Here is a 27,289-nt window from a genome sequence, read left to right as displayed (position 1 = left end):
CTTTAAATAAAATGTATTATTTAAACAGCCTGGACACAAGAGTTAAGGTTATGTTTGTTCAGAACTGCCTAAGAGTGTGGATAATGTTAAAGAGCAATGTGCTGAATAATGCCATTAGGCACTAGCCATTAGGCTTTGTTCTGACTGCTACTTTACAAGCGTTTACCGTTTACCATTCACTCCCTGGCCACATCACCCGGAGGGAGATCATTGTAAAAAGAGTGTTTGGGTTCCTGTGTGTCATACAGGTTAATGGCATGTTTGTGGTGTATCTGTCTGGACAGGTGTGTGCTGATGGGCAAGGGAGAATCAGAACTCCCCACTCTGAATCCAGCCCAGCCAATCACTCTAAGAGCTGTCTGTATTACCATATAAGGCCATGCAGGCTGAGAGGAAAGGTGTGTCCCGGCTGAGGGACTGCATTGTTTCCCTCGGGAGAGTGTGCCCTCCGGGATATGGACAAAGACCACTACCTAGCCCTAGACACACACACACTTCACAATTCAGTTTGTGTCTGAAAGGGTCAGTGTGCCAGGTATATGTTACAGAGAGCTGTGAGAACACACACTAGATCATCCGTGAAATCCTTCAAAAGATTAGGGAGATGCTCAGTGAGGTAGGTCTAAGTTGCATTCATGAAACAGGTCTTTCCGTCCACTGTTGATGTGACCTGATATGAGTAGAATTGTTTCAATCCAGGGTATTTCTCTGGCGGTCACCACACTACTATGCTTGAAAACTCCTTTCTCCTGGGCAAGCATACTTCTGTAAGCCTGTATAATGGTGTGTGTGTGTGTGAGAGAGAGAGAGAGAAGAGTTCGAGGCATTCAGTTGATTTTGCCAAATGAACATTTATGTGTGAGTATATTGAGTCTGGTTGAGTGTTTGGGGGGGTAAACAGGAAGGGCAGTGTGAGTCAGAGGACCATGTGTTTAATGCATTTAACTTATCCTATCGGGTTGCAACAATGGACACACACACACCCACTCTTGACAACCCGCCAACTCTGTTGAAACGATTTGGTCATCCAGCTGATCACATTCCTAAGCTCGAACCCAGGGTGAAGACACAGCTGTAGAGAGCGATTCTAACCGATCCCGACATTTCACAAAAACACATCAGCTCGTCTTATGTTTGCCTGTAGAGACCCGCTCCTGTACAGGACGTTGGTGAAATAATGAGGGCTGTCGTGTCACATAAGGAAAAGGTATTTATGGTTTGACATGAATGAACACATTGAGGTATGAAGAAGAGAGGAATGCCTGGTGCACAGACATGTGAGGACAGGCAGCGGAATCTACCGTGAGTTCAGAATCCTCTCTCAAGTTTGTGAGTTGGTGTGGCCATTCAAGAGGGGGAGAGGATGTAATGTGGGTGTGCAACAGAACAGTCAGCCCACTCTGTCACTAGACGTTTTCATCTGCCTCCCCCCACTCACCACTACCAACTAGAATTATTCCAGGTAGGTGTATTGACATGACAGTTATATTCAGGTATGCATAGGGTTAATGTTAGCTTCAGGTAAGGTTAAAGTTACTGCTGGTTTTTAGGTTTAGGATTCTGGTATATGGTCCGGGTCTAGCATCACCAGTAAAGTTATGCCAGGTGCATCTCTGGTTGCGGGTGGAGAACCGTAGTTTCTGACGGGGCACAGTAGGGAGGGGTGGGGCGGGGCGTCATCCTGCAGGAGGAGGAATTGAGAATGTGAGGCTCCAGGACACTGGTGGGGCTGAGAACTACAGAATCAAGTCCACAGGATACTACAATTCCTCTACGGATGTTCTGCTATACACGCCACTTGAGCTCGGTAGGACTGTGACAACGCGCTGCAATATTAGCCTACATAATGGCAATTAATAATTGTTTTCTGGATTTGAGTGTGGTCGTCTACATAGACTAAATCAATGTGTGATATCGGAGAGAAAAGACCCGTCAGATTATCTAACGATGTGTAATCTAATAACAATGACACCGATATGCGCACTTCCCAGTCGACGTTATTTTGTGGTTGTGTGTATACAAAGTATTTTTTCGCTTTTTTTATAAGTTGTCCTCTTAAAAAGCGCTTTTAATTTTAAATAAGAAATGTCTAAAAACGTGGGTTTGCACAAATGTACCTAATTGAGACAATGAAGTTCGCCCGTTTCGTCTCCCGTGTTCTGTCCTAATATTTCTGCTGTCTGGGAATTGACAAGGTTGTGTTCTGAACTGAACCGCCTTGGGCTTCCTGGGAGGAACTGAGATGTACCGGGTACTCACAATCACAAGCTCTACTGTGATTTAGTAGAGATTTTTTTTGTCAGCTGCAGCTGCGGGACGGGTTGTGCTGAGGGTGGATGACGTAGGCCTACTGTACAATACGGTCTGATGTGGACCATGCGGTCCCCTAACCAATCCATCACCGAGTGCGGAACTGCCTGACTTGTAACATCAGTCATGTGATAAAGACCCGCTACATTAATTGCCATCATATGATCAGTGCCGATTCTTCACAGCCAACAGCCTGAGGCTACCAGAATCATTTACCACGTTGTGCTGTATAATTATGCTGCTGATGGGTGTGGTCGGCGGAGGTTTCACAGGACGAAGCTTGCTCTTAGTTCATTTATTTTGGTCTAGATGCATAGATGCTGCTGTTCTTTGAGATGAGAGGACATACCTGGCAGGCGGTTAAATGTCTGCTTTCCACGCTCTGCAGGGCTGTTGCATCTAAAGAAAAGAGATGGCTAACAAGATATCTGGAGAAGAGATGGAGGAGTTGAAGGAGGCTTTCCGGAAAGTAGGTGAGTGTGTGTGGTGAGAGGATTGAGTTTAGTTCACATTCCCTATTTGTGCATTTCACTTACAAAGTATGTCTTATCCTAGAGATGACTAAACGGTTGAGTAACTTTAGGCTATACACATCTAGGTTCAGTTTTGACAAGTCCTCCTTGTTTTTAACTTTTAAATTAACTCTCTCTCTCTCTCTCTCTCTCTCTCTCTCTCTCTCATCCACCCGTCCTCTCTTGTATCCTCTCACAGATATTGACAATAATGGTTTCATCTGTGACTCTGAGCTCACCGAGCTCTTTAAAGAAGCCAATTTACCGTTGCCAGGTTACAAAGTCCGAGAGATCATCCAGAAACTTGACCGCAACAAAGACAACCAGATCAACTTTGATGAGTTTATTTCTGTGAGGGGCTTCAACCACACAAATCCAACACAACCCCGAACAGCATCCAAAACAGATTGCACTCTTAATAACCAAATCCTAACTTTACACATTGTACACACTTATGTTACCGAATCTCCAGCCTGACCACGTTGTACCGAGCCCTTCTTAAAATAATCTGACCACACCCTGACCTGACCACACTCTGACCTGACCACACTCTGACCCAAGTAAGTGTGTATTGTTTGCAGATTTTCCATGAGCTTAAGGGTGATAACGTTGCGAAGACCTTCCGTAAGGCCATCAACAGGAAAGAAGGCATCCTGGCCATCGGAGGCACCAGCGAGCTGTCCAGTGTGGGGACGCAGCACTCTTTCTCAGGTGTGTGTGCTTGTACAGTATTGTGTCTGTGTCTGTGTTTGTGTGTCAACAACAAAGGACCTGTGATTGAACTTGGGGGTTTACATCACGGATGCAAAGGAGATTCAAAACTTCCTCCCTGCCTGACCTCCAGTCTCTCTCTCCCTCTCTCTTTCTCTGAAAGAATGAGAATTCAGGGAACAACTGTTAAGTCTTAAGTCAGCAGTGGTGAGGAGTGAGCTGAACAGGTGATGCTAGTATGTGTTCAGTGTACTTAGCAGGGTGCTACACCATATCCACTACGGCTAACATTCCACATTGTTACATTGTTATTGTCATCCTGCCGTCTTAGCTACACTTCCTGTCCTGCAGGAAGTGGCATGACTCAAATTCCTTTCTGAACACGTACAACACACAGGCTGCAGAATGCGATGGGGGGCATTTTGGGGGCACCTACTCGATGGAATTGGTTATTAAAACAAACAATGAATTCGACATAAATAAATAAAATGGGGGGGGGGGGGTAATTGTTTTCTTGTGATGAGTATTTGTGTGTGCAAATAAGTGTGCTGTCTTAGACCAACCCTTGTCTCAAGGGCCACATACGTGTGTTAGAGGAGGCATCATCTTCACACCCCTCAGCTTGGGTGTGTGTGTGTGTGTGTTGCTGTAGGACGGTGTACAGCATGTTTGTCTCTGTGTTAGATGGTGATGTGTTGTTTGGCGTTGTGTATTCCAGAGGAGGAGCGCTATGCGTTTGCTAACTGGATCAGCTCGGCTCTGGAGAAGGACCCTGACTGCAAACATGTGCTGCCCATCAACCCCAGCACCGGGGCCCTGTTCACAGCTGTGGGCGATGGCATCGTGCTGTGGTGAGGCTCACTTCTCCTCCTCATGCTATATCTACCTCCTCTCACTTTTTACCTTTTTTCCCCCCCTTCATTCAACTCCTTCTCTTCCCCTGTCTCCTCCTCCTTCGGGTCTCTCATCTGCACGCCGCTTCTACCCTCTTTCACTGGTCCCTCGTCCTCACACGGTTCACCCCTCTTTGACTTGTCTCCCATCTGAAGTCGATCTCTCTCCTCTCCTCTTGCCTCTGGTCCCTAGTCTCTGACTCTGCCCCCCCCCCCCCACCCCCGTTGTGTTTTCCTGCAGTAAAATGATCAACCTGTCCGTCCCAGACACCATAGACGAGAGAACCATTAACAAGAAGAAACTGACACCCTTCACCATCCAGGTGCGTTGGTTACATTACATTTAGTCGACTTACAGTAAGTACAGGGACATTCCCCCGAGGCAAGTACGGTGAAGTGCCTTGCCCAAGGACACAACGTCATTTGGCTCAGCCGGGAATCGAACTGGCGACCTTCAGATTACTAGCCCGATTCCCTAACCGCTCAGCCACCTGACTCTGACCCTGGTTAGCTAAGCTGCACCACACGGGTTCGTTGGCCACGCAGGTTAGTCAATGGACGAGTTGGCTACTGGTTTGGCAGAAGTGAGCCGTGACGCTGGCATTCCTCTCTGCAGGAGAATCTGAACCTGGCTCTGAACTCTGCATCGGCCATCGGGTGTCACGTGGTGAACATTGGAGCGCTGGACCTGAAGGAGGGCAAACCTCACCTGGTTCTGGGTCTGCTCTGGCAGATCATCAAGATAGGCCTGTTCGCCGACATAGAGCTCAGCAAGAACGAAGGTACACAGTAGAAGCAAGTTCACAGACACACACACTCACTTTCTCTCTCTCAAAAAAAGAAGGTGTGACATTGTGTGTGTGTGTGTGTGTGTGTGTGTGTGTGTGTGTAGCTCTAGCAGCGTTGCTGAGGGAGGGAGAGAGTCTGGCAGACCTTATGAAACTGTCTCCAGAGGAACTGCTGCTGCGCTGGGCCAACTTCCACCTGCAGAATGCCGGCCTCAACCCCATCAACAACTTCAGCTCTGACATCAAGGTCTGTCTGCCTAGCTGGCTGCGGGCCTGTCTGTCTGTCTGTCGTGTCTACGAGCCTGTCTCTGTCTGTTTACCTACCTGGCTGTGACGAAGAAAGTGTTTTGTCCGTCTCTTCATAAACAGAGTGACTAAGTTTAGTTGAGTCCTGGATTTTAATAAGTATTTATCAATCTGCAGATTGGGAGAGAAAACCAGACCTCCGACAATAAATGACAACACAACACCAGGCTTAGGTCTCAATCAAGTCTCTCTCCGCTCTGAAGGCCGGAGGACCATCTGTTATAGGGCACAAGAATGTAAACATAGATAGTGACAGTCAGGCAGTAATGACGTTACAACAGTCTCAGAGAAAGAGATTCACAGCTCCCAACACATGACCACTCAGACTAAAGAGTTCATAGTTGGAGCTTTCCTTGTAGTCATGACAAGGACCATTTAGCCAGTACTTTCTCCTGATCTCAAACATCTATTAACCCTGACACATAGACACAATCTACTCTTCTTAATAGCAAGCTTACATGAGAACATACTAACTAGTATCCAATGACTAGTTCTCTTGATTAGTGAATAATGTAAGCACACAGGAAATCTAAATTTCTTCCACAGCTGCGGGCCTGTCTGTCTGTCGTGTCTACTAACCTGTCTCTGTATATCTGTTTACCTTGCTGTCTGTCTGTTTGTCTGTCTACTTGCCTCTGTGTTTGTCTGTCTGTCTAGCTGTATGTATGTCTGTCTACTTGCCTGTCTCTGTCTGTCTGAATGTCAATCAACCTAGCTGGCTGTGTGCCTGTCAGTCTGTCTGTCTGTCTCCGTCTATCTACCTAGCTGTCTGTTTGTTGACTGTCTTCATCCATAGCTCTATGTTTGTCTGTCTGTGTATGTTGTTGATGGTCTGTCTACCATTTCTCTCTTTTTCTCTCCCTCTCTCTGTCTCTTTCTCTCTTTGTCTGTCTTACGTCATGCTTCAGTTAGGAGACTTCTCAAACTCAATCAAGGTACCGGTTCACACTGACTAGGAGCTCTGTCTTCTGATTGCATGTTTTTTCCCCCTCTAAGTGTTCCAGTTGTTAGTGTTTGTTCACCCTTGTTTTGTCATGTATGTCTAGTTTGGATTAAATTACTTGGGTGCTAATCCCTCTTACCCGAATGGATGTGTAGCTCTATTGTTCCTTAAAGGGTAATTGTGTATGTGTGCGTGTGTGTGTGTTATCCAGGACTCCAGGTCCTACTTCCACCTGCTCAACCAGATCGCTCCTGATGGGAGCAAGGAGGACCAAGCCGCCATCAGCATCAGCCTGGCAGGCCTCAGCGTGAGTAGCTGACCTCCAAGTCCAAGTCTTTTATTTGTCAGGTACACAGAACAACAGGTCAGACTGGGCACTGAAATTCTTAAGACAAGACAACGCAAGCACATGGTATAACATAACATATAAGTACACAGAACATAATTTACATCTGAGTTTAAATAAGTGAAACTTCCTAAATATTACAGATAGCAATAAAAAATTGACTATACTAACCCTAAAACGAAAACTTCCTAAATTACAGATAACAATAAATAACACACTATTCTAATCCTAAATGCACATAAAACCTATTTCAACCTTATAACCTATTCTAACCTAAGTGGAGTACAGTACAATAGTGGAAATTTGCAGATCAGTGACTATGTCAATGACCATACAGGAGCCTGGTGGCGAGGTACAGTGAGGTACAGTAGTGCAATGTTACTGATAGTGCAACCAGTAGCTGAAAGTGACAGAGTATAAGTGACTAGTGTGCAGTAAATCAATGTCCACATCAGTGTCAGTGCCCATTCAGAAGCCTGATGGCCCTTGGGTAGAAACTGTTGTCCAGTCTGCGTGTGCGCAACCGGATGCTGCGGTAACGCCTGCCAGAAGGCAACGGGGTAAAGAGACTGAAGGATGGGTGGGAACAGTCTCTTACAATCCTGCCGGCTTTCCTTAGGCATCGTGTTTGGTAGGTGTCCTGTAGGGCTGGGAGCTTCCTGCCGATGATGAACTCAGCAGAACGGACCACACTTCGTAGGGCCTTGCGGCCCCTGTCTGTGCAGCTCCCATACCACACTGTAATGCACCCAGTCAGAATGCTCTCGATAGTGCATCTGTACCTCCTCCCGCCTCCTATAGTCCACAATCATCCCCTTGGACTTGCTGACGTTGAGAGAGAGGTTATTGTCCTGACACCATGATGTCAGGGTGTCAACCTCCTCTCTGTAGGCTGACTCGTCACTGTCAGAGATGAGGCCCACGATGGTTGTGTCGTCAGCAAACTTAACAAGGAGGTTGGAGCTGTGCGTTGCGGCACAGTCGTGAGTGAACAAGGAGAACAGGAGAGGGCTGAGCACACAGCCCTGGGGGTGCGGTCACCGATTCCCCCGTCAGGGGACGTGGAAGATCCACTCGCAGAGGGAGGTGCTTAGTCCCAGGTCCACAAGCTTGGAGACCAGTCTGGAGGGGATGATGGTGTTGAATGCTGAACTGTAGTCAATGAACAGCATCCTCACATATGTATTGCCCTTGTCCAGGTGGCAAAGAGCGGTGTGCATAGTCAGAGCGATAGCATCGCCTGTAGACCGGTTGGACCGGTATGCAAACTGCATAGGGTCCAGGGTGGGGGGCAGCGAGGAGCAGATGAATGATTTGACTAGCCGCTTGAAACCTCACCGTCCCTTTAAGACCTGTCTCCCTCCCCTTTAAATGACTGGGCCTCCGGATGATGGAGAAGAATCCGGAGCTGGCTAGAATGATGGGGGATGCCAGGCTGCACAGATGTCCGTAAGACTGTGTGTGGCATCGAGCATCCCCAGTAGAATTACATCCAGACTGCATTAGACACAGCAGGGCACTGAATGGCCATGATGCTTCGTGATCCTCTCAAACTAATTTGTGTCTTTTAAATGACCTTCTCCTAAATGACCTTATTCTACTTGATGAAGTAATGGGATAATGGTGACAATGAAGTCAGTGACTTGGAGGTTAACGGGGCAGGTGACCGAGATGACAGAGAGGTGGATAATGGTGATGGCCATGATGATAACGAGGGTGTGTCTAACAGGAGAAGGACGATCTGAAGAGAGCCGAGAGCATGCTGCAGCAAGCTGATAGGCTGGGCTGCCGCCAGTTTGTCACCCCTGCCGACGTCGTCAGCGGCAACCCCAAACTCAACCTGGCCTTCGTGGCCAACCTGTTTAACAAGCACCCCTCTCTCACCAAGCCTGAAAACCAGGATCTGGACTGGGGCCGGCTGGAGGGTGGGTACACACACACACACACCTGTGCACACACACACGCACACACATACTGCCTTTCCATATACAGTACTCTGTACAGTACTTCCATATACGTAATCTGTACACTCACTATACCCACATTCTCTCTTTGTCTTTCTAATGTGTACTCTCTCTTTACACACACACACACATACTCACTCACCCACTCACTCACTCACTCACTCACTCACTCACTCACTCACTCACTCACTCAGCTAACCCTAGCCCTATGAGATCATATACAAATAAGACTCTTTTTATTCAAGGTTAAATCCATGACTGAACACATTGTCCATGATTGTCAAACAAAAACACTCACGCACACTCTATTTCCATCCAATGTTTACACTGTAAACACACACACACACTGACTCATACACACTCATTAGATTCATATCAGACACAAACCGGATTGCGTATTTGACAACAATGAATTACTCAAGCATTTGGTCAGAGTGGAAATACTCAGACCTCTCAGTCACCAAGAAGGTTTTAGTGAACAACTTTTCACAGTGACTTGTCAGTGCAGGTTCATGTAGAGCCTTGGGCTTTGTCTCCACTTGTTGGCCACCAGCGGTACTACATTTCTACCCTCCTTTCCTCATGTGTTTCTCACCAACCCTTAGGTGAGACGAGGGAGGAAAGAACTTTCCGGAATTGGATGAATTCTCTGGGAGTCAGCCCTCATGTCAACCACATCTACGGGTAACCTGTCTGTCATGACTTAGCTAGTTTAGCCTAACAATAACCCTGTCTGCTAATACTCCAGCATCTACACTTTTAACAATATTACAGAAGTATTATCTGTGTATATATATTTGCATGCATTCTATATGGCAATACATATGTATACTTTAAGCTGGATGAGCGTGTTTTTATTATTCACTTACATATGCGTATATACGTATTTAGACGCGTGTTATATATTCAAAGGTGAAACGGTGTGTGTCTGTGTTCCAGAGATCTCCTGGATGCTCTAGTGATCCTGCAGCTCTATGAGAGGATCAAGGTTCATGTGGACTGGAACAACAAAGTGAACCGACCTCCATACCCAAAGTTAGGAGCCAACATGAAGAAGGTACACACTCATACTACACCACAGAAAGTTGCAAAAACATTTTTTCCTTAAGGGGATTATTTAATTTCTTGCTAGTTTACTTACATGTAAAGACATACACAAGTTAGTCTAATTGTAATGACTGGAAATTATTACAGACTTGCGGTTTGGGCCAACAGCGTCAAAGTCTCACCCTATTGGTGTGATCACAAGTCTGAGAATGGGTGTGAAAAGAGTAAGTAATCTGATTTCTTGCGTTGTGTTTGTGTGTTCAGCTGGAGAACTGTAACTACGCCGTTGAGCTGGGAAAGAAGCAGGCCAAGTTCTCTCTGGTGGGCATCGGGGGGCAGGACCTGAACGAAGGGAACCCCACCCTCACCCTGGCGCTGGTGTGGCAACTCATGAGGAGGTAGGAGAGGAGGGTAGAGGGAGGGAAAGAGAGAGGCTGACCTGTAGCCTACTCAGAATATCACACCTGACAAGCCGCGGACCTATCCCCAGAATATCCCACCTGACTAACCACTCACATGTCCTCGGAATATCAGACCTGACCAATCGCTGAACTATCCTCAGAATATCAGACCTGACCAATCGCTGAACTATCCTCAGAATATCACACCTGACAAGCCGCGGACCTATCCCCAGAATATCCCACCTGACTAACCACTCACATATCCTCGGAATATCAGACCTGACCAATTGCTGAACTATCCTCAGAATATCAGACCTGACCAATTGCTGAACTATCCTCAGAATATCAGACCTGACCAATCGCTGAACTATCCTCAGAATATCAGACCTGACGAACCACTCACATGTCCTCAGAATATCGGACCTGACTTCTCGCTGACCTATTTTCAGGTATACTCTCAATGTGCTAGAAGACCTTGGAGACGGAGAGGCAGCAGGAGATGAACTGATCATAAAATGGGTCAACAAGACTCTGACAGAAGCCGGAAAGACTTCTAAGATCTCTGGCTTCAAGGTGAGTCACACCACAGATGGACAGGTTTGGTTAGGCGAATGTGTGCGTGCAAGTGTGTGTGTGTGTGTGTGCACTTAGGACCCCAGGCTCTCTCCTCCATATTTCTTAATGGGCCATATAGTCCAGAGTGGCTATTGGAGAAGATATATAGATAACCTGAAGATGATTTACAATATTAGGAGTAGGAACAAAAAGCTTGAGGAGATCTGACAAGACACCACCATTCTCGAGGCACGGGACTTTTGAGGATCAGAATAAAAGTAACATCTCAGAGGACGTGAAGGAGGAGAGAGACAAAGACACTCATTTGAAACTGCTTTGTGTGTGTGTGTGTGTGATTATAGGACAAAGAGATCAGCAGTAGTCTTCCTGTACTGGACCTGATTGACTCCATCCAGCCACACAGTATTAACTATGACCTGGTGAAGAAAGGAAGTCTCTCTGATGATGATAAACTGGACAATGCCAAGTGAGTGTCTCTACCTCAGCCAGGGGTTCTCATACTGTTTCAGCCAAGCCCCCATTGGAAAAGAACATATTTTTTGCCTCACATCCTCTTTCTATAGCAAAGTACGGAATCTCCTTCCCATACACTCCTCCCACACTAGAACCACTTACCCATTTCTAACTGACCCTAACCCCAATGCCCAATACTCTGTCTTTATAGAGTAGATAAGCTAGTAGTTAGTCTACAAAACAATGCGAAAGCTATGCTAAACTAATGCTAGCCAACCCTAAAGCCAAGTTAGCCTTTTTTTGTACTAGCGGGGAGGTTGAGGTTCCTTTATTGTGAAGTGGATCCTAATTCTGACCTTGGACCCCAGGTACGCGGTTTCCATGGCGAGGAAGATCGGGGCCCGTGTGTATGCGCTGCCGGAAGACCTGGTGGAGGTGAACCCGAAGATGGTGATGACTGTTTACGCCTGCCTCATGGGCAGGGGCATGAAGAGGGCATAAACAAACATACACACTGACACACACAGGCACACACACAACCCTTCACACACACACACACACACACACATTGTTCTCTTTCTCAGCAGCATCCCTGTGCCTCAACTCTGAATATTGTTCAACCGCCTTCCTTTCTGGATGTCACTTGACTGCCTGGTGAAACCATTCCACCAGCCAATCACGTTGCAGCCTTGATTTAGTCAATGTTGCGAGGTGACAGCGAAGGTTAGTCCAATCTCAGGCCGGACCCCAACCTGCGTGCTGCGGTCGCCAGTCAGTCACATGACCCAGAAGTTAATAACAGCCAATGAAAAGCTCAGTCAGCTACTAACAACTCAGTTAGCAAATAACTATTCAGCATTTATGAATAATGATGGATCTGCCAATGAACGTGGAGTCAAGCCCTCGTCATCATGATTGGTAATCTTTGTGCTTTTGTTCACTGGTGATTAGAGAGCTGGTTTGTGCTTCTGTTCACCTCACTGTGATTAACGTTGAGAGGGAGAGTGGGCAGAGAAGGAAGACGAGGGAGAGAGAACGTGGAAAGGGCGCTAAACTCAATACGATGTTGCCTTGCTGCAGATTCAACCCAATAACCTCCATCCAGGTGACATTCCATCATCTCAGTTGAAAATAGAAAAACACACTTTTTTTATCATCTCAGAAAATATGAAACACATGTCCCGAACACTGTTGAATTTGGGGTCAATTTCATCCTCGATCAAAAAAAACGCTAAGCGTGATATGCAAATATTTTTGTTTATTCCTTTATGCGAGTTTCCTTACAGTGGATGAGTGAAACTTTAAATATTGTGTGTGAAGGTGTGATGAGAATATATATCTGTTGTTACTGGGAGAGAAACTGGACCAGTCCACTCTCAGACCACATAGCGTCAGACCAAATGCAGACATGTCGACTCGCTCTATGTGGCAAAATGCTGGACCTGTCGCACGTATAAAGATGTCAATGGCAAACTGCTTAAGAGAAATAAAACTGTGCCTAGTATTGAGTCACCTTGTTTCTGTTAAGTATATAATGTGTGTGTGTGTGTGTGCGTGCCGGTGGGTGATGTGGGTGTATGTCCCCTAGACAGGATATCAAATGTAGTGTCCCAACTCATGAATCGACACAGACAAACACTTTTGTACGTTTTCACGCACGCGGTCCACCCACACTCACTCACACCACTTCACCAACACTGCCGCGCCACTTCAAACGAGCTTCCTGAATAACAATGAGCCCACTTGTACAAAGGGTCGTCTTGCACGCACACGCACACTCGCACACATCCAGATGGGGATGAGAAAGGCAGAGGGGCTGTATTTGAGCTTTGCAGATCGAGGGGTGAGATGTTGCCACACATGAATTGTGTGTGTGTGTGTAGGGGCGGGGGGTGCATGTAATCATTTTCTCCTTTCATCTTTCCACCTTTATTCCTCTCAACGCTCATCCTTCGTTTCCTTCCGACATCCTGTTGTCCTAGACAGACCCACAGGCAGATAGACTGACAGGCAGAAAGACAGGAACGTGGACTCACAGGTAGATAAGACAGGCAGATGGGCAGAAGGGCAAACAGGCAGACAGACAGACAGACAGACAGGCAGGCAGGCAGGCAGGCAGGCAGGCAGGCAGGCAGGCAGACAAGAACGGTGGACAGACACGCAACAAACATTCAACAAGCAGAAACAGAAAGCAGCCAAGTTCCTCAAGGGAAGGTCATCGTCGATCAGGTTGGTGTCAAAAATCTCTTGAACTATACAGACACGGTAACTTTCAGCAACACTGGTATCGGGAAATGGAAATGTTTCCTCTGCTTTCCCTCTTCTCTCGCTCTCTCCTCTCTTTAGCAAAATAAATGTTGCCATGCCTACCATACAGGTAGTTGCTGCACTGGGTTGCCCTTGATATTGACTGTGATTTAGATGACACAATGGAACAACACACACTGTCAGATGAAAAAAAAATCTGGATCCAAAAAGTTAAAACACACTGCACCTTATGTGTATGTGTGTTGCATGTTTTAATGTGTGTGTGTGTGTGTGTGTGTATAGAATGACAGGGCAAGCGTTGGGAGAGAGTACGGATTTGACATCTCACAGATTATCTGTGAAAACCTGGACTGAGGAAGAAGGAGAGAGAGCTGACAGTATCAGAAGCCGGTAAGAAATGTAAACACACATGCACTGAGCTAAACAAACAAGGAGAAGTTTTTGTCAAACTGCTCACAACTAATATATGTTTGTTTGTCTGTGTATGTATAGAGGACAATCGATGTGTGATGACACGTCCTCAGAATTACAGAGGATGGCAACTATTGATCGCAGGGGCCTCAACTCCCAGAATTCCTACAGGGGTAGAGGAGCCTTGTCCAGGTGAGGAAGATAAATGTCCTCTTTCCTCTGCCTTTCTCTGGCTTCATTCCTCATGTCGTCTCTCTCGATCTCCGTCTTCCCTTCAAGCCCTTTCTTTGCTCAATCAGTCGGTATTGACTCCTCTCCCCAGACTGGTCAGTATGGTATTGAATCCTCTCCCCAGAATGATTAGTATGGTATTGACTCATCTCCCCAGATTGGTCAGTATGGTATTGACTTATCTCCCCAGATTGGTCAGTATGGTATTGACTCCTCTCCCCAGATTGGTCAGTATGGTATTGACTCCTCTCCCCAGATTGGTCAGTATGGTATTGACTCCTCTCCCCAGATTGATCAGTATGGTATTGACTCCTCTCTCCAGATTGTTCAGTATGATATTGAATCCTCTCCCCAGATTGGTCAGTATGGTATTGACTCCTCTCCCCAGATTGGTCAGTAAGGTGTTGAGTCTTCCCTTCCCCAGATTGGTCAGCATGGTGGTGACTCTGAGAGAGTGGGCCCACAAGAGTCTCTTGGAGGAGGAGGAGCGTCCAGATTCCTTCCTGGAACGCTTCAGAGGGCCTGAGCTGCAGGCCCCGCCCAGTCGCATCAGCCACACCCACCCCGACGCCTCTGACGCTGACCATGTCAGGCCCACGTATGGCTACCACACGCACACATGGAGATAAGCGCAACACACATACGGTATATGAGCACAAAACACACAACCATCAAGGGACATATACACAACATACAATATACTCTGTATGTATATATACATAGATGTACTCTACATTGACATAGGTATAGTTAGCTAGTAAAGATGTTGATGTTTAATATTGATTCAGTGTGTCTGGGTGTGTGTGGGCATGTGTTCGTGTAGTCGGAAGTCAGACGTCTTGGTCCTCGCTCCAGCTGATGACGTTTATTACCACTGGCTGATCATTATCGCCACTGCTGTACTCTACAACTGGTGCCTCCTGGTGGCCAGGTATGGTATTGCAGCTCTCAGCCTCCAACCTGGCAACCCAAAACACATCAGTGACACAAGCTGTCCGTGCTTACAGTACCTTTGTAAACGTGTGTGTGCAGGGCCTGTTTTGATGAGTTGCAGACTCGAGGCGCGGTGGTGTGGCTGGTTCTGGATTACCTGTGCGACAGCCTTTACATCCTGGACATGGTAGTCAGACTGAGAACAGGTAACACAGCACCTAATCTTACCTTAACACAACACCTAATATAATAAACCGAGGAGGTGTATTATATTTGAGCTTATCATAGACTGAATACTTATGTTATGTTATGCCAGGTTGCTCTGTGTTGTCTTGTCCCAAGAATTTCAGTGCCCAGTCTGACCTTGCGTTGTTCTGTGCATCGGACAATAAAAAACTTGAACTTGAAGTTGTACCTAATCGAAGCCCTAACCCGACCACAACCTAACCTGGTCACGTCCTATCTGTAAATGTACGTGTGTCTCAGGCTACCTGGAGCAAGGGCTGCTGGTGAAGGAACTGACCAAGCTGAGAGACAGCTACCTGCGCACGCTCCAGTTCAAGCTAGACGTGGTGTCCATCCTTCCCACCGATCTCCTCTACCTCACCCTGGGCATCCACACCCCCCTGCTCCGCTTCAACCGCCTGCTCCGCTTCAACCGCATGTTCGAGTTCTTCGACCGCACCGAGACGCGCACCAACTACCCCAACGCCTTCCGTATCTGCAACCTGGTCCTGTACATCCTGGTTATCATCCACTGGAACGCCTGCATCTACTATAGCTTCTCCAAGGCCCTGGGCCTGGGCTCCGACTCCTGGGTCTACCCCAACTCGTCCGAGCCAGGCTTTGGCACCTTGACTCGGGGGTACGTCTACTGCCTCTACTGGTCCACCCTCACCCTGACCACCATCGGAGAGACCCCGCCCCCGGTCAGAGACGAGGAGTTCCTGTTTGTGGTCTTCGACTTCCTGGTTGGGGTTTTGATCTTTGCCTCCATCGTGGGGAATGTGGGCGCCATGATCTCCAACATGAACGCCACGCGCACCGAGTTTCAGAGTCGCATGGATGCCATCAAGCACTATATGCAGTTTCGCCACGTCAGCAAAGACCTGGAGGCTCGCGTCATTCGCTGGTTCGACTACCTTTGGACCAATCAGAAGGCTGTGGATGAACAGGAAGTGCTAAAGAGCCTCCCTAATAAGCTGAAAGCAGAGATAGCCATAAATGTCCATCTAGAGACATTGAAAAAGGTATGGAATACAAACCCATGTGTATACATTTCACATCATTCTCTTGCGCTTGTATGTTGCTATTGTGTCTGTCTCCCTTTATGTGATGTTTCGTATCACACCCCTCTCCACTCCCCCTGATTCTGACCCTAACCCTCCCATCCCCTACCTACCCCTTCACCCCCAGGTCCGCATCTTCCAGGACTGCGAGGCAGGCCTACTGGTCGAGTTGGTGCTGAAACTGCGCCCCCAGGTGTTCAGTCCGGGCGACTACATCTGCCGCAAGGGCGACATCGGCAAGGAGATGTACATCATCAAAGATGGCCGCTTGGCGGTGGTCGGCGAGGACGGCGCCACCCAGCTGGCCGTCCTGACGGCGGGAAGCTGCTTCGGAGAGATCAGCATCCTCAACATCCGCGGCAGCAAGATGGGCAACAGACGTACGGCCAACATCCGCAGTCTGGGATACTCGGACCTCTTCTGCCTGTCCAAGCGCGACCTGATGGAGGCGCTCACCGAGTTTCCTCACGCTCGGCTGCAGCTGGAGCAGAGGGGGCGGGACATCCTGCAGAAGGAGGGGCTCCTGGAGGAAGGGGGTGTGTCTGGCCTGGGGGCGGAGGAGCTGGAGCAGAAGGTGGACAGGCTGGAGGCGTGTCTGGACCGCCTGCAGACCCGCCTGGCCCGCCTGCAGAGTGAGTACGCGGCGACGCAGCTCCGACTCAAACAGCGAATCACAGGGCTGGAACGCAGCGTAAATATGGCGGCCACCGGAAGTGGTTTCCTGTCTGACTTGGATGGAAGCGAGAGCGTCTGGGGAGACGGAATACGCAGCGAGATCAACATCCAGCTATGAGAAGCTGTTGCCATGTACTTTCGATAAGATCTTCATGAAATCCTTTTCTTTGTACTGTATGCTAACAATAATTATTATATTGCTACTATATGTTGTTGCCCATGTCGATATTTCTAATGCTATATTGGGAACTCTTTATTTGTTTTGATAAAAGTTGTCTAGAAGGGCTTACTTTTACGAACACCGTAGGACAAAATGACCTGGGCACAATAAGACTTGGCAAACAAAAAAGGTTTTGTCATGTATTACAATATTTAACTGGTATTGGCAGCTAGCTACATGTGGTGTTAGGTCAGTTTACGTTAAATACATTTGTTTATCTGTTAATGCAGTGGATGTTTGATATCCTGTATGATTATGTAATATATCATATAGTTAATAAAGTACAAACAGATTAAGTATTGTTCTGTTTCTTAGTTTCTATTTCAACATATTGCACACAGTAGCTATAGGTTGGGGTCCTGTCTACCAGATCACTGTGTTGCTCCTCAGTAATGCTTCCAACCTTACCTGCAAATCTACTGGCTTGGATCTCAGTCCTGAGTCAACTAAACCTCCTAAAAACATTGCTTTGCCAGTTAAGCTGGCGGATTTAACTGTTACTGCTGTAGTTATTTTGTTGTGACTGATTAAATGTTTAACAAAGGACTTGATGATTTTAATGTCTGTATCAGTTATTTGTATCTGAACACAAATGTGAATCTGAATCAACCTTCAGGTCAGGGCTACCAATGTTCAAGTCAGCATAGTGGGGCAAAGCTCCTTTGTTGCCATGGAGACGACAGACTTGGGGTCAAAGTCCAGAATGACCAGGACTTTCAGTAAAGCTGTGCTGGTGTGTCAAAGCCTTGCGGTAACAAAAGACGACCTCCCAAGGTAAACCCAATGTGTTTGTGTATTTGTATCTATGTGTGTGTGAGAGTTTCGTTAATATAAACTGCTAGGCATGTTCAAATACTAGAACTGCACCATACTTAATCTTGTACCTGGTCTGGTTCCTGTTTTCCCGTGTCCTAGATGCTAATGCTGGCCTGTTTGCTGGTAGCCTGTATGTTTCACCAGTCATCGTGGTGCTCCACTGAGGCCCAGGTCAGTTCTGCTGTCAGTACCGAAGGGTCCCCTCTGTCATCCACCCTGCCAGGCTGGCTTTCACAAGTCTTCGTCTTCCATGCGTGTATGGCTCATGACTCTCCTCTCCCCCCTCCTCTCCTCACAACAGACTTCCTACATCTCTCCCCCTGTCCCAGAGAGAGCTCATTTTGCCGAGTCGTTTGACTCTGGTCCTCTGGACAGGTGCGTCTCGTCAACATTTATATTCAGCTGAAGTTTGCATAGAAAATACAGCCAGACTTTACATTAAGGTTACCTAAACCACAGAACAAACAGACCTTTAGTAACAACATTGTGTACATGGGAGCTGCTTTGTCATAAACAGTATGAAGGAGTATTAGCAGTATAGAGTATTAGCAGTATAGAGTATTAGCAGTATAGGCTATTACGTATAAGAAGGCACAGTATGGGGAAGGGCTCTAAGGGGTAAGTGGATCTTGTAAGGAGGCAGTAGAAGCAATGGTAACATCCACTTACCCCTGGAAAGCTTAACCTCACCACACCAAGTTTCACTATTCTGACAACTTTAATTGTAAACTTTAAGTGTAACTACACAGCAGTCCCTGTGTAACAACAATGTTGTAACTGTTGCAATGTAGTTACATGTTATTTCATGGAAAGTGTTGCCGAAACTACTAGTATCTATACATTATTGATAAGGCATTCTAAGCAGTAAACCATATTAGGCAAATGTATCAAGCCTGTGTTTGTCATGGTACACAGCCTATGACTAATCTGCTGTGTGTGTGTGTGTGTAGGAGGTGGGTTCGTTCCCAGGCTGTCAGAGAGGAGGATACCGTGTCTCTCTTGTATGATGGTAGGTAAGCAGGAAGAGAAAGGAAGTGGTCAGGGTTCAGGGATCAACGTTTCGAGGAAGTGATTTCAGAGGGTATTATTAATCATAGAGCAGGTAGGAGTGTTTATCGATTTAATATCTGCATTCCATATAAAATCAATGCAGACAATGATCGCTTTTTAATCTGTGAGATGATGGCTACTGTTTTATACTTTGTCATCGTTTTTTTAGTTTGGAGTTATGTGATAGCTCTTTGACAAAAGGGTATTTCCTTGCCTCATCAGGGGAGTGGGCCATAGAGGAGCGAGAGGCAGAAATGCACCCTGGGAACAAAGCTCTGGTGATGAAGTCATCTGGGAGACACCACGCTGTTGCTGCCTACTTACACACACCCTTCCACTTCAGAAACTCACCGCTCTGCCTGCAGTATGTCTCTCACTCTCACTTACACCCCCCCCCACACACACACACACACACACAGACACACAAACCATGCAGATGAAACGTGTCCACGTGTTGTGTGTGCGCAGGTACGAGGTGATGTTTATGGAAGGGGTAGAGTGTAGTGGAGCGTACATCAAGCTGCTGTCTCTCTCTGATCAACTCAGACTGGTGAGTTCATCACTGATTTGGTCCTCTGTGTTATAAACCATCAATCATCCATCACTCAGTGTTATAATATATCATAAGGCGACCCTCAATATAACAATTCACTATTGCTTAATCTGGACTCAAGAATCGACAGGAAACAATAAATTGTGTATAAATGTGTGCATTGCTGAGTAAGAATTTCCAGTCTTATCGGATACAGCCCACTGTGGTTGAATACTACTCATGTCAGAGCCACCGTGTTGAAGTGTACGGTACGTGTGTTTGTGCGTATCCTTTACAGAGCCAGTTCAGTGATGTCACTCCCTACTCTGTCATGTTTGGACCTGACATGTGTGGCGGCAACCACAAAATGCACCTCATCGTCACGGTAACAGATCCTCGCACGGGCCAACGGCATCAGAGACACGCCCCTCAGCCCGACGGCGACCTGAAGGGCTATTTCACGGATCGCAAATCCCACCTCTACACTCTCCGTGGGTTACACCTCTACTCTCTTGTCTATATGGCTTCAAACTACATTAGTCTATACTTCCACAGCCATGTTAGTTTGTACCATGTGTTTGTCTATAACCCTATAGCTTCTGTTAGTTTATACTTATTTGCCAAATATTTTTTCTGTTCTATTCTTCTGTTAGTCAGTCTCTACCTCTTCACCAGTGTGTGTGTGTGTGTGTGTGTGTGTGTGTGTGTGTGTGTGTGTGTGTGTGTGTGTGTGTGTGTGTGTATGTGTGTGTGTATAGGTCTCTTCCCAGATGGCAAATATGAGATTCTCATTGACCTGTCACTTATTAGTGAGGGTATCCTTCAAACAGACATGGACCACCCCTCAGAATTTCCTCAAAGCCAATCAATACCCAACATTAAGGCACCCAGCCAATCAGAGGGTCTGGGCCTTGGTTCTGTGGAGGCACTGGGTCTGGAGCTATGGTCTCTGAGGGGGCAAGTGATGTTTGACAACATCCTGTTGTGCAACGATTTGGAGTTAGCACAACAATGGACTCAGGACACTTGGGAAAAAAGATATATGGTCAGTATTTCTGTCATTTCTTTTTTTGTTCTTCTGTACTTCAGTACTACTTCTCTGTCTGCTTATTTTCCCCTCACTTCCCTCACCAGCTCTTTCTTCCCTTTTCCTTCCCCTCTGTATCTGTAATTGGAGATGTGAAAAAAAATGTGGTGGTAATATTTACATTGCTGCCTTAGATACATTGAACCACAGTGACTTTGTTGTGTATGAGGGGCCGTGAGGGACATTATTCAGAATACCCTGTCACACACACACAACTGAAATGTTCTCACACACACTACTGAAAAGCTCTCTCACACACTACTGAAATGCTCTCACACACACTACTGAAAAGCTCTCTTACACACTACTGAAATGCTCTCACACACACTACTGAAAAGCTCTCACACACACTACTAAAATGCTCTCATACACACATATGAAAAGCTCTCATACACATACATTTCAGTTAAAACGGAAGGTGTTTCAGTTGAAACAGAAAGTGTTTCAGTAAAAACGGAAAGTGTTTCAGTTGAAACGGACGGTGTTTCCGATGAAACGGAAGGTGTACAAGGATATCAGCTCAACCATGTGCTCAACAGCCCTCAAGCAAGTTAGCCGAAGCAACGGCATATTGGCCTCAGCGGAGACAATCAGAACACTGTCTAACGCCTGGGACACACTGGCTGCGAAGCGCCTGGAGGCGACTCTGAGCTTTCCTTTACGCTGACATGGTACATAAACATGGCATTGGCTATATCCCAGCATTGATCCTTATCTACGTTGTCCTTGTAAAATTGTTGCTGGGGGTCATACTCCCTGTGCTTTTCAACTTCGAGAATTAATTTCATGTCGTCCATCTCTTTGAACTTCTCGCCGATTTTAGAAATCTATTTTAGGGTTCTCTCTCGGTAGGCTGTCTGAACGCGTGTGTGTTGTGTGCAATGCGTGACAACTCGTTTCTCTCTCCAAAAAAACCCAAAACAACTACGGGCATATTCATTCGTTTTTATCAGGGTAACCACATGTAAAGGCCGTTCGTTGCCAACATTGTGTAGTTAGGTTTAATATAGGGCGAATATTGGTAAAGTAGTTAGGGTACGTACGGAAGCCTCCAAAGTAAAATAAAAAAAATAATTAGGCTATGAAGTCTACAACTTTTCACCGTAGTCTACAATTAATGTATGGTGGCTGCTGTATCGGCCGACCTGGATGGACACAGTCAAGATTGTTGGGGGTATCTCATTGATGATCACATCACTGGATCCCTGTCTGGCCTCATGTTCATAAAGTAATTTGCAAAGCATCTATACAATGATCCTAGTAGATGACTCACATCAGTATCATCGTGATCATATCTGGACACAGCAAGAAATGCAAATAGAGTTTGTGTATGATCACCAAAATCTATAAAGCCTCTCCTGACCGAAATTGTTGGACTCCTCACTTTGCAATGACTCAATGCATTGCCGAGCACTAGTAAAAAACGTACAGTATCCTCTTCATTGCCTCTCACCTCAAAACATTTTGGACGTGAAAAACAAAGAGGATCAGGTGAACATGCATTGTGGTTGAAGCATTACTTCAAATCCAGTAAAAGCACATGCACTTCCTGGTGTGGACTTCCTTTTTCCTCCAGTTAAAAAGAAGGCCTTCCTTTTTAATTGTAATACTCGTATTCACCACTGAACCGTTATATTCCACCATATTATGCAAGAGCATTTCAGTTGTGTATACGAGCACATTTCACGAGTATGTGTGAGAGCATTTCAGTAGTGTGTGTGAGAGCATTTCAGTAGTGTGTGTGAGAGCATTTCAGTAGTGTGTGAGAGCTTTTCATGTGTGTGTGTGAGTGTAAAGCTTTTCAGTAGTGTGTGTTAGAGCTTTTCATATGTGTGTGAGTGGATAACTTTTCAGTAGTGTGTGTGTGAGAGCATTTCAGTAGTGTGTGTGAGCGTATCATTTTTCAGATGTGTGTGTGAGAGCATTTCAGTTGTGGGTGTGAGAGGGTATTCTGAATAATGTCCCTCACAGCCCCTCATAGTTGTGTGTATTACTCATGTGTGTTGCCTATGTGTTGTGCTTGGCTGGGTATGTGTTGTGTGTGTTGCATATGTGTTGTGTGTATTACTGGTGTGTTGTGTGTGTGCTGTGTGCATGTGTTCCCTCTCAGCCCAGTCTCCCGGAGCGCCTCCTATTGGCCACGGCCGCGCGGCCATGGCTCTGGGGCGTCTACGTCTTCACCGTCGGCCTTCCTACCATCCTCTTCATCAGTTTCATGTGGCCCGACAAGGTGTGACCTTTGAGCCCCCACAGCACCATGACACACCTTGACTCACCTCACCTGTCACACAAGTGTGTGTGTGTGGTCTTGTTTAACTACCCTTATGGGGATCAGAAGTCCTCACAAGGGTAGTGAACTAAGAATAAACCCACCTTGTGGGGAATTCTTTCTGGTCCCCAAAACTTCTAAATGCTATTTCTTGGGGGATTTAGTGGTGTTACGATTAGAGTTAGGGTTAGGGGGGTTAGGGATAAAATGATTTTGAATGGTTTTGAATTGTCGGTCCTCACTAGGCTAGTAAAACAAACCTGCCTGTGTGTGTGTGTTTGTGTGTGTGTGCACTGGTCAGAGATTTGGCCCCCCTGACCAGGACTACTACTATAAGAAGTCAGATGAGCTGCAACCAGATGATCCCCAAGACTCTGAACTACCCAGAAGCCCTCAGGAATATGGTGAGATGACCATGATCCCATGACAACACAAACACACACCACGATCCCATGACAACACATCAGACACACCATAAGCACAATCTGTTTATTGTTGTACCTAAAGTCTGTATGTGTGTGTATAGGGTCAGTGAGAGGAGCAGTAGCCAGGAAGAGAGACTCTCAGAGGGCTCAGAAAAAATCTGACCTGGAGCTAAAAGTGAGTAGGCTACTTTTAGCCAGTGTACAGTATTAAAATCTTGTCAGTGATTTGTTTGTGTATGTCCATGTTTGTATGTCTGTGCCCTTTAATAGGCTCGGTAAGCAGACCATCTCCAAGTAATTCAAGAGGTGACTTCAAAGCTGCACAGCTTTGAAAGCTGTGATAGAGTATGTGTGTGTATATACTGTATATGTAAAGAGATTAGTCAAATTCTTTGTTTTTATCATTAAAATCCTTGAGACATACAATTGCAATAACAATCCAGTTATTAAGTTGTTAATTAAAAAGAACTCTCTAAACGTCCTAAATCTGGAGTTCGTTCATGGGTACCATCCACACAATCATGAATTACTCCAAATTGCAAAGAAACATTTTGATAAGGAATGCTTTATTATTGGTTGGCTTATCTGACAACATGTTTACAGTTAGAGACTTATGGTTTAACTGGATGTGAAGTGTGTCAACATGCACTTAGATGCCCATTGCACGTTTATTGGTGTTAGTCACTTGATTATGGCTAGCATGGCAACTTTTTGATTGACATTGTACAGTCTAACTATGTAAAATAACTTCCCATTCGGAGCAGCCAATGGGAAAATGCATCCTGTATTTTAAGCATATCAATCTGAATAGCTAACTTAATATGATGTCACTCTCAGCGCGCTATAATGGAGCTGATCACGGAACTGTGTTGGACTCAAAGCCGGCCGGGCGTATCTTCATGACGACAGACTTGAGGGAGTACCACCAGCCGTGCCAGGTGTACCATACCATTCCATCGTCCGTCGTCGCGCTGTACGCCCCTCGGTGGTACACGCCGTTCAGATTAGCAGAGTGACACCTAGTGGACAGGAGACAAAAAAGTCTGAATCAAGACCGGATGAAAACCACACACCTTCGCAAAGGAGTACACTACAGCGTGGGTCAAATGTGCAAACACAAAACCAGTTTAAACTAAACTGTACGATTTGGAGTTGTAAATGAGTCATTTGGCCAGCTGAGACCAGCGCAGCTTTAACCTGTTAAACCACCAGCCAGATTTGTCTTCTTGCGCGCAGTTGCCGTCGTAGCGGTCGTTGTCCCTGTCGTAGGTGCTGAACTTCATGCCCTGGTGGCTGGCCCACCACTGCACCTCCGGGTGGTAGCTCCCTGACAGGGAGTCTCCTGCTGTCCCAGAGTACGCTCCAAACTGCAGCTGATAGTGATGCTACGGACAAACAGGCTACAATTGTAGGCAATAACATATCATGTAGGCTATCTGTCAATATTAGCTACTTCCAAACTAGTAATATATATAGCCTACGTAAAGTACAAGTGGATGAATGCTAGGCAGTCACAGACGCTTGACAGGTAAACTGCCCTTAAACAACCTACTTCCTTTCTGTCGATTTGCGACAACTGGAAAGGGATATGGTTAGTGCACTTTTGACGTTTTGTTTACTGATAGTTAACAGCGCAACCACAGCCCACACATATGCAGTACAACCGGGAACTGTCTAGAGAACATAAGTCCGGGAAAGTACTGCATTTGTGTCTGCAATAAGGTTGACCATATAAGGTTCTCACACATTCAGTATTGTAAGGAGTAGAGATCTCAAACACCTCTTCGTCTGCTACTTTGATGCTGCTGTATTCTGCAAAGCGCCGAGATCTCTCAAAGTCCTCCATGTTGACCCTCAGACTGTATTCACCTGGGGGGAGAAGTGGAGGCTGACATCACTGCCATCATTCTCATGCCCTCAATCTCACACATATCTTTCTGTCTAAAGAAAGGGTTCCACATTTTGTCAAATTATGTGTGGGCTGTACTTTTTTACAAAATGTTTTTTACCTTGTGATGTCAGATAGTGCAGATTATCGTTCCCCAGCCAGAACTCCCCCTTGCCCGACTGAAAGTCCCCAAACCCCTGCTTATAGTCAGCCCAAGGCCTATGAAGCAGCCAGAGATGATGAGTTAAACTTTGTCATAAGGTGTGTATTACCAGACCAAACGTTTGCTCGATGAGGTCTAATGTGAGGTGTGTTCAGGTGTGTATGAGACATAATGTGGTGCGTATTAGATAAAGGATATCAAATATACAGTACATTGGTATGGATATCCAGTATAAGGGTCCGTATTAGCCACTGTGTGTGGCAGGGTGTGTGTTACCTGTTGAAAGATTGACTCCCATCAGTGCGACGCTGGATGACGGTCCATCCTCCTCCCTCCGCCATGTCACAGAACACTGTCACCTGGGCGGGGCTTCCCACTGGCTGGACCATGTACATTCCACTCTCCTTGGACCCATTGTTGTAGATGTGGGCACAGTCTGGACAGGACAAGAAGCCCAAATATGGTTAATATCCTGTGGTCCGGAGAGAACAATAAGTCAAAATAATGGTTAATATCTAGCTGTTTGGAAACTACAAGGTCCAAATATGGTTAACATCCTGGTATTTAGACAGGACTAGGTCCGAATATGGTTAATATCCTGGTGTCCTGACAGGAGAAGTTCCAAACAGGATCTTCGGTGGCCTTGTATGGTGACTTTTAAGCCTATGCAGCTAGGTAATGGTTCTACTAGGTGGATGTGAGGGTTCTGAGGGGGCTGACCTCTGTAGAGGTGCCCTGGCAGCAGGTGGAGCTGGCCCAGGTCCTCAGACTCAGCCTGGTTCTGCTTCTGGAGCCTCTGGATGAGCTGCTGCTGCTGCAGGACCCGAGCCTCCAGCGTCCGCAGCTGGAGCCGCAGACGAGCCGTCTCCTGCTCACACTCAGGTGAGGCCTAAACACACACATCCGTGCACAGACACACACATCCGTGCATAGACACACACATCCGTGCATAGACGCAAGCACATCCATGCATAGACGCAAGCACATCCATGCATAGACGCACACATCCATGCATGGGCGCACACACATACATACACACAACTGTAGGGATGATATCCACGAGGACTGATGTCACTGTGCAAATGCTGATGCTGTTGAATACTCACACACACACAGCAACCTTGGAGGACTAATACCCCGATGAGAAGCAGCTTCGAGCTTTCCATCTTGTTTGGTCTGACCTGGTCCACACAGAAAAGCAGAACAGAACGTGGTTCCCACCAGACAGACGGACAGAACCGTACAGGATCCGAGTAGACAAGGAGAACCGTACCAGATGGGTTGTTCTAGGGCAGAAGATTTGAGTATATTTTCAAAAAACGTCTCATCCTGCAACCTCCTGTGGAATGTGGGCAGGACTTTGAGGAAACCGAGGCTGTGAACAACAATCTTGGGGGGCTGAGCTACAGAAGTGTTATGTTGGGTGGATGTTTGCTAAACATCTTACACCAATCACACTCAAATATTCAAAGCTGAAGCCCTCAGCCCGCCCTACTGTTTTGAGACAAAACTGTTCATGTTAAATGTTTCCAGGGTAATCAGTATGTCCTGAGGCACACACACAGATACACACGTGTACGCCCCCCCCCCACAGATGAGTGGGGGGGTGGGGGGGTTGGGGAGGAATGCCTGATTTGCTACAGATATAAAGTAATGGACAAAATGTGTGACGCATCTTCTGAAGGTGGAACTGGGAATGAAAAATGAACAACACACAATGTTTAGAGTTAGCTTCCAAATGTTTTCTCATATATACTTGAGGTGAGAACATATCTGATGAAA

At 46.4% G+C, this 27,289-nt stretch overlaps 4 protein-coding genes across 7 annotated transcripts; 3 read left to right on the top strand and 1 right to left on the bottom strand.

Annotated features, from left to right (window-relative positions):
- The first annotated feature begins 1,327 nt into the window (after positions 1-1,327).
- On the top strand, positions 1,328-12,762 carry LOC146302768 (plastin-3-like). 2 transcript variants are annotated; one of them, XM_084697195.1, is made up of 16 exons: positions 1,328-1,462; positions 2,699-2,783; positions 3,022-3,173; positions 3,404-3,533; positions 4,252-4,384; positions 4,668-4,749; positions 5,043-5,208; positions 5,319-5,461; positions 6,675-6,770; positions 8,539-8,734; positions 9,379-9,457; positions 9,713-9,830; positions 10,085-10,218; positions 10,671-10,794; positions 11,139-11,263; positions 11,619-12,762. In XM_084697195.1, exons 2-16 carry the CDS (start codon positions 2,723-2,725, stop codon positions 11,749-11,751), a joined length of 1,872 nt encoding a protein of 623 aa, XP_084553321.1. In that variant the 5' UTR covers positions 1,328-1,462; positions 2,699-2,722; the 3' UTR covers positions 11,752-12,762. The 2 variants fall into 2 exon arrangements, with proteins under 2 accessions (XP_084553321.1, XP_084553313.1); XM_084697187.1 differs by lacking the exon at positions 1,328-1,462 and adding an exon at positions 1,691-1,807.
- An 83-nt stretch (positions 12,763-12,845) lies between these two features.
- On the top strand, positions 12,846-17,520 carry LOC146302767 (cyclic nucleotide-gated channel alpha-2-like). Of its 3 annotated transcripts, XM_084697169.1 has the most exons (8): positions 12,846-13,479; positions 13,801-13,908; positions 14,011-14,121; positions 14,585-14,758; positions 14,984-15,091; positions 15,193-15,299; positions 15,580-16,343; positions 16,510-17,520. In XM_084697169.1, exons 2-8 carry the CDS (start codon positions 13,802-13,804, stop codon positions 17,173-17,175), a joined length of 2,037 nt encoding a protein of 678 aa, XP_084553295.1. In that variant the 5' UTR covers positions 12,846-13,479; position 13,801; the 3' UTR covers positions 17,176-17,520. The 3 variants fall into 3 exon arrangements, with proteins under 3 accessions (XP_084553295.1, XP_084553287.1, XP_084553305.1); XM_084697161.1 differs by having other exon boundaries at positions 12,846-13,908; XM_084697179.1 differs by lacking the exons at positions 12,846-13,479; positions 13,801-13,908; positions 14,011-14,121 and having other exon boundaries at positions 14,696-14,805.
- A 672-nt stretch (positions 17,521-18,192) lies between these two features.
- On the top strand, positions 18,193-23,870 carry LOC146302766 (calnexin). The gene is made up of 11 exons (XM_084699172.1): positions 18,193-18,264; positions 18,395-18,468; positions 19,044-19,102; positions 19,366-19,507; positions 19,612-19,693; positions 19,974-20,166; positions 20,434-20,720; positions 22,873-22,992; positions 23,333-23,435; positions 23,558-23,631; positions 23,727-23,870. The coding sequence occupies exons 1-11, from the start codon at positions 18,193-18,195 to the stop codon at positions 23,733-23,735; spliced, it is 1,215 nt and encodes a 404-aa protein (XP_084555298.1). The 3' UTR covers positions 23,736-23,870.
- A 135-nt stretch (positions 23,871-24,005) lies between these two features.
- fgl1 (fibrinogen-like 1) lies at positions 24,006-26,912 on the bottom strand. Its single transcript, XM_084699171.1, has 7 exons — positions 26,614-26,912; positions 26,228-26,396; positions 25,784-25,943; positions 25,466-25,563; positions 25,237-25,325; positions 24,654-24,841; positions 24,006-24,475 (listed from the first exon to the last, which is right to left on the bottom strand). The coding sequence occupies exons 1-7, from the start codon at positions 26,671-26,673 to the stop codon at positions 24,313-24,315; spliced, it is 927 nt and encodes a 308-aa protein (XP_084555297.1). The 5' UTR covers positions 26,674-26,912; the 3' UTR covers positions 24,006-24,312.
- Positions 26,913-27,289: the final 377 nt, after the last annotated feature.

This window comes from Hypomesus nipponensis, chromosome 1, assembly GCF_054491055.1.
Source record: "Hypomesus nipponensis isolate SF chromosome 1, ASM5449105v1, whole genome shotgun sequence".
NCBI lineage: Eukaryota > Metazoa > Chordata > Actinopteri > Osmeriformes > Osmeridae > Hypomesus > Hypomesus nipponensis.
The sequence above is the reverse complement of the archived record's forward strand: the minus strand, read 5'-3'. Positions and strand labels throughout refer to the sequence as shown.

Bases quoted from the DNA above. Each gene is read 5' to 3' on its own strand.
- LOC146302766 (XM_084699172.1), top strand. From the start codon at position 18,193: ATGCTAATGCTGGCCTGTTTGCTGGTAGCCTGTATGTTTCACCAGTCA. The intron at 20,167-20,433 runs GTGGGTTACACC...GTGTGTGTATAG, and splicing joins ATCCCACCTCTACACTCTCC to GTCTCTTCCCAGATGGCAAA. The intron at 20,721-22,872 runs GTCAGTATTTCT...GTTCCCTCTCAG, and splicing joins CTTGGGAAAAAAGATATATG to CCCAGTCTCCCGGAGCGCCT.
- fgl1 (XM_084699171.1), bottom strand. From the start codon at position 26,673: ATGGAAAGCTCGAAGCTGCTTCTCATCGGGGTATTAGTCCTCCAAGGT. The intron at 25,944-26,227 runs GTCAGCCCCCTC...TGTCCTGTCCAG, and splicing joins GCCAGGGCACCTCTACAGAG to ACTGTGCCCACATCTACAAC. The intron at 25,564-25,783 runs GTAACACACACC...GCTGCTTCATAG, and splicing joins GGGAGTCAATCTTTCAACAG to GCCTTGGGCTGACTATAAGC.
- LOC146302768 (XM_084697195.1), top strand. From the start codon at position 2,723: ATGGCTAACAAGATATCTGGAGAAGAGATGGAGGAGTTGAAGGAGGCT. The intron at 6,771-8,538 runs GTGAGTAGCTGA...TGTGTCTAACAG, and splicing joins TCAGCCTGGCAGGCCTCAGC to GAGAAGGACGATCTGAAGAG. The intron at 9,458-9,712 runs GTAACCTGTCTG...TCTGTGTTCCAG, and splicing joins CATGTCAACCACATCTACGG to AGATCTCCTGGATGCTCTAG.
- LOC146302767 (XM_084697161.1), top strand. From the start codon at position 13,748: ATGTGTATGTGTGTTGCATGTTTTAATGTGTGTGTGTGTGTGTGTGTG. The intron at 14,122-14,584 runs GTGAGGAAGATA...TCCCTTCCCCAG, and splicing joins GGTAGAGGAGCCTTGTCCAG to ATTGGTCAGCATGGTGGTGA. The intron at 14,759-14,983 runs GTATGGCTACCA...GTGTTCGTGTAG, and splicing joins GCTGACCATGTCAGGCCCAC to TCGGAAGTCAGACGTCTTGG.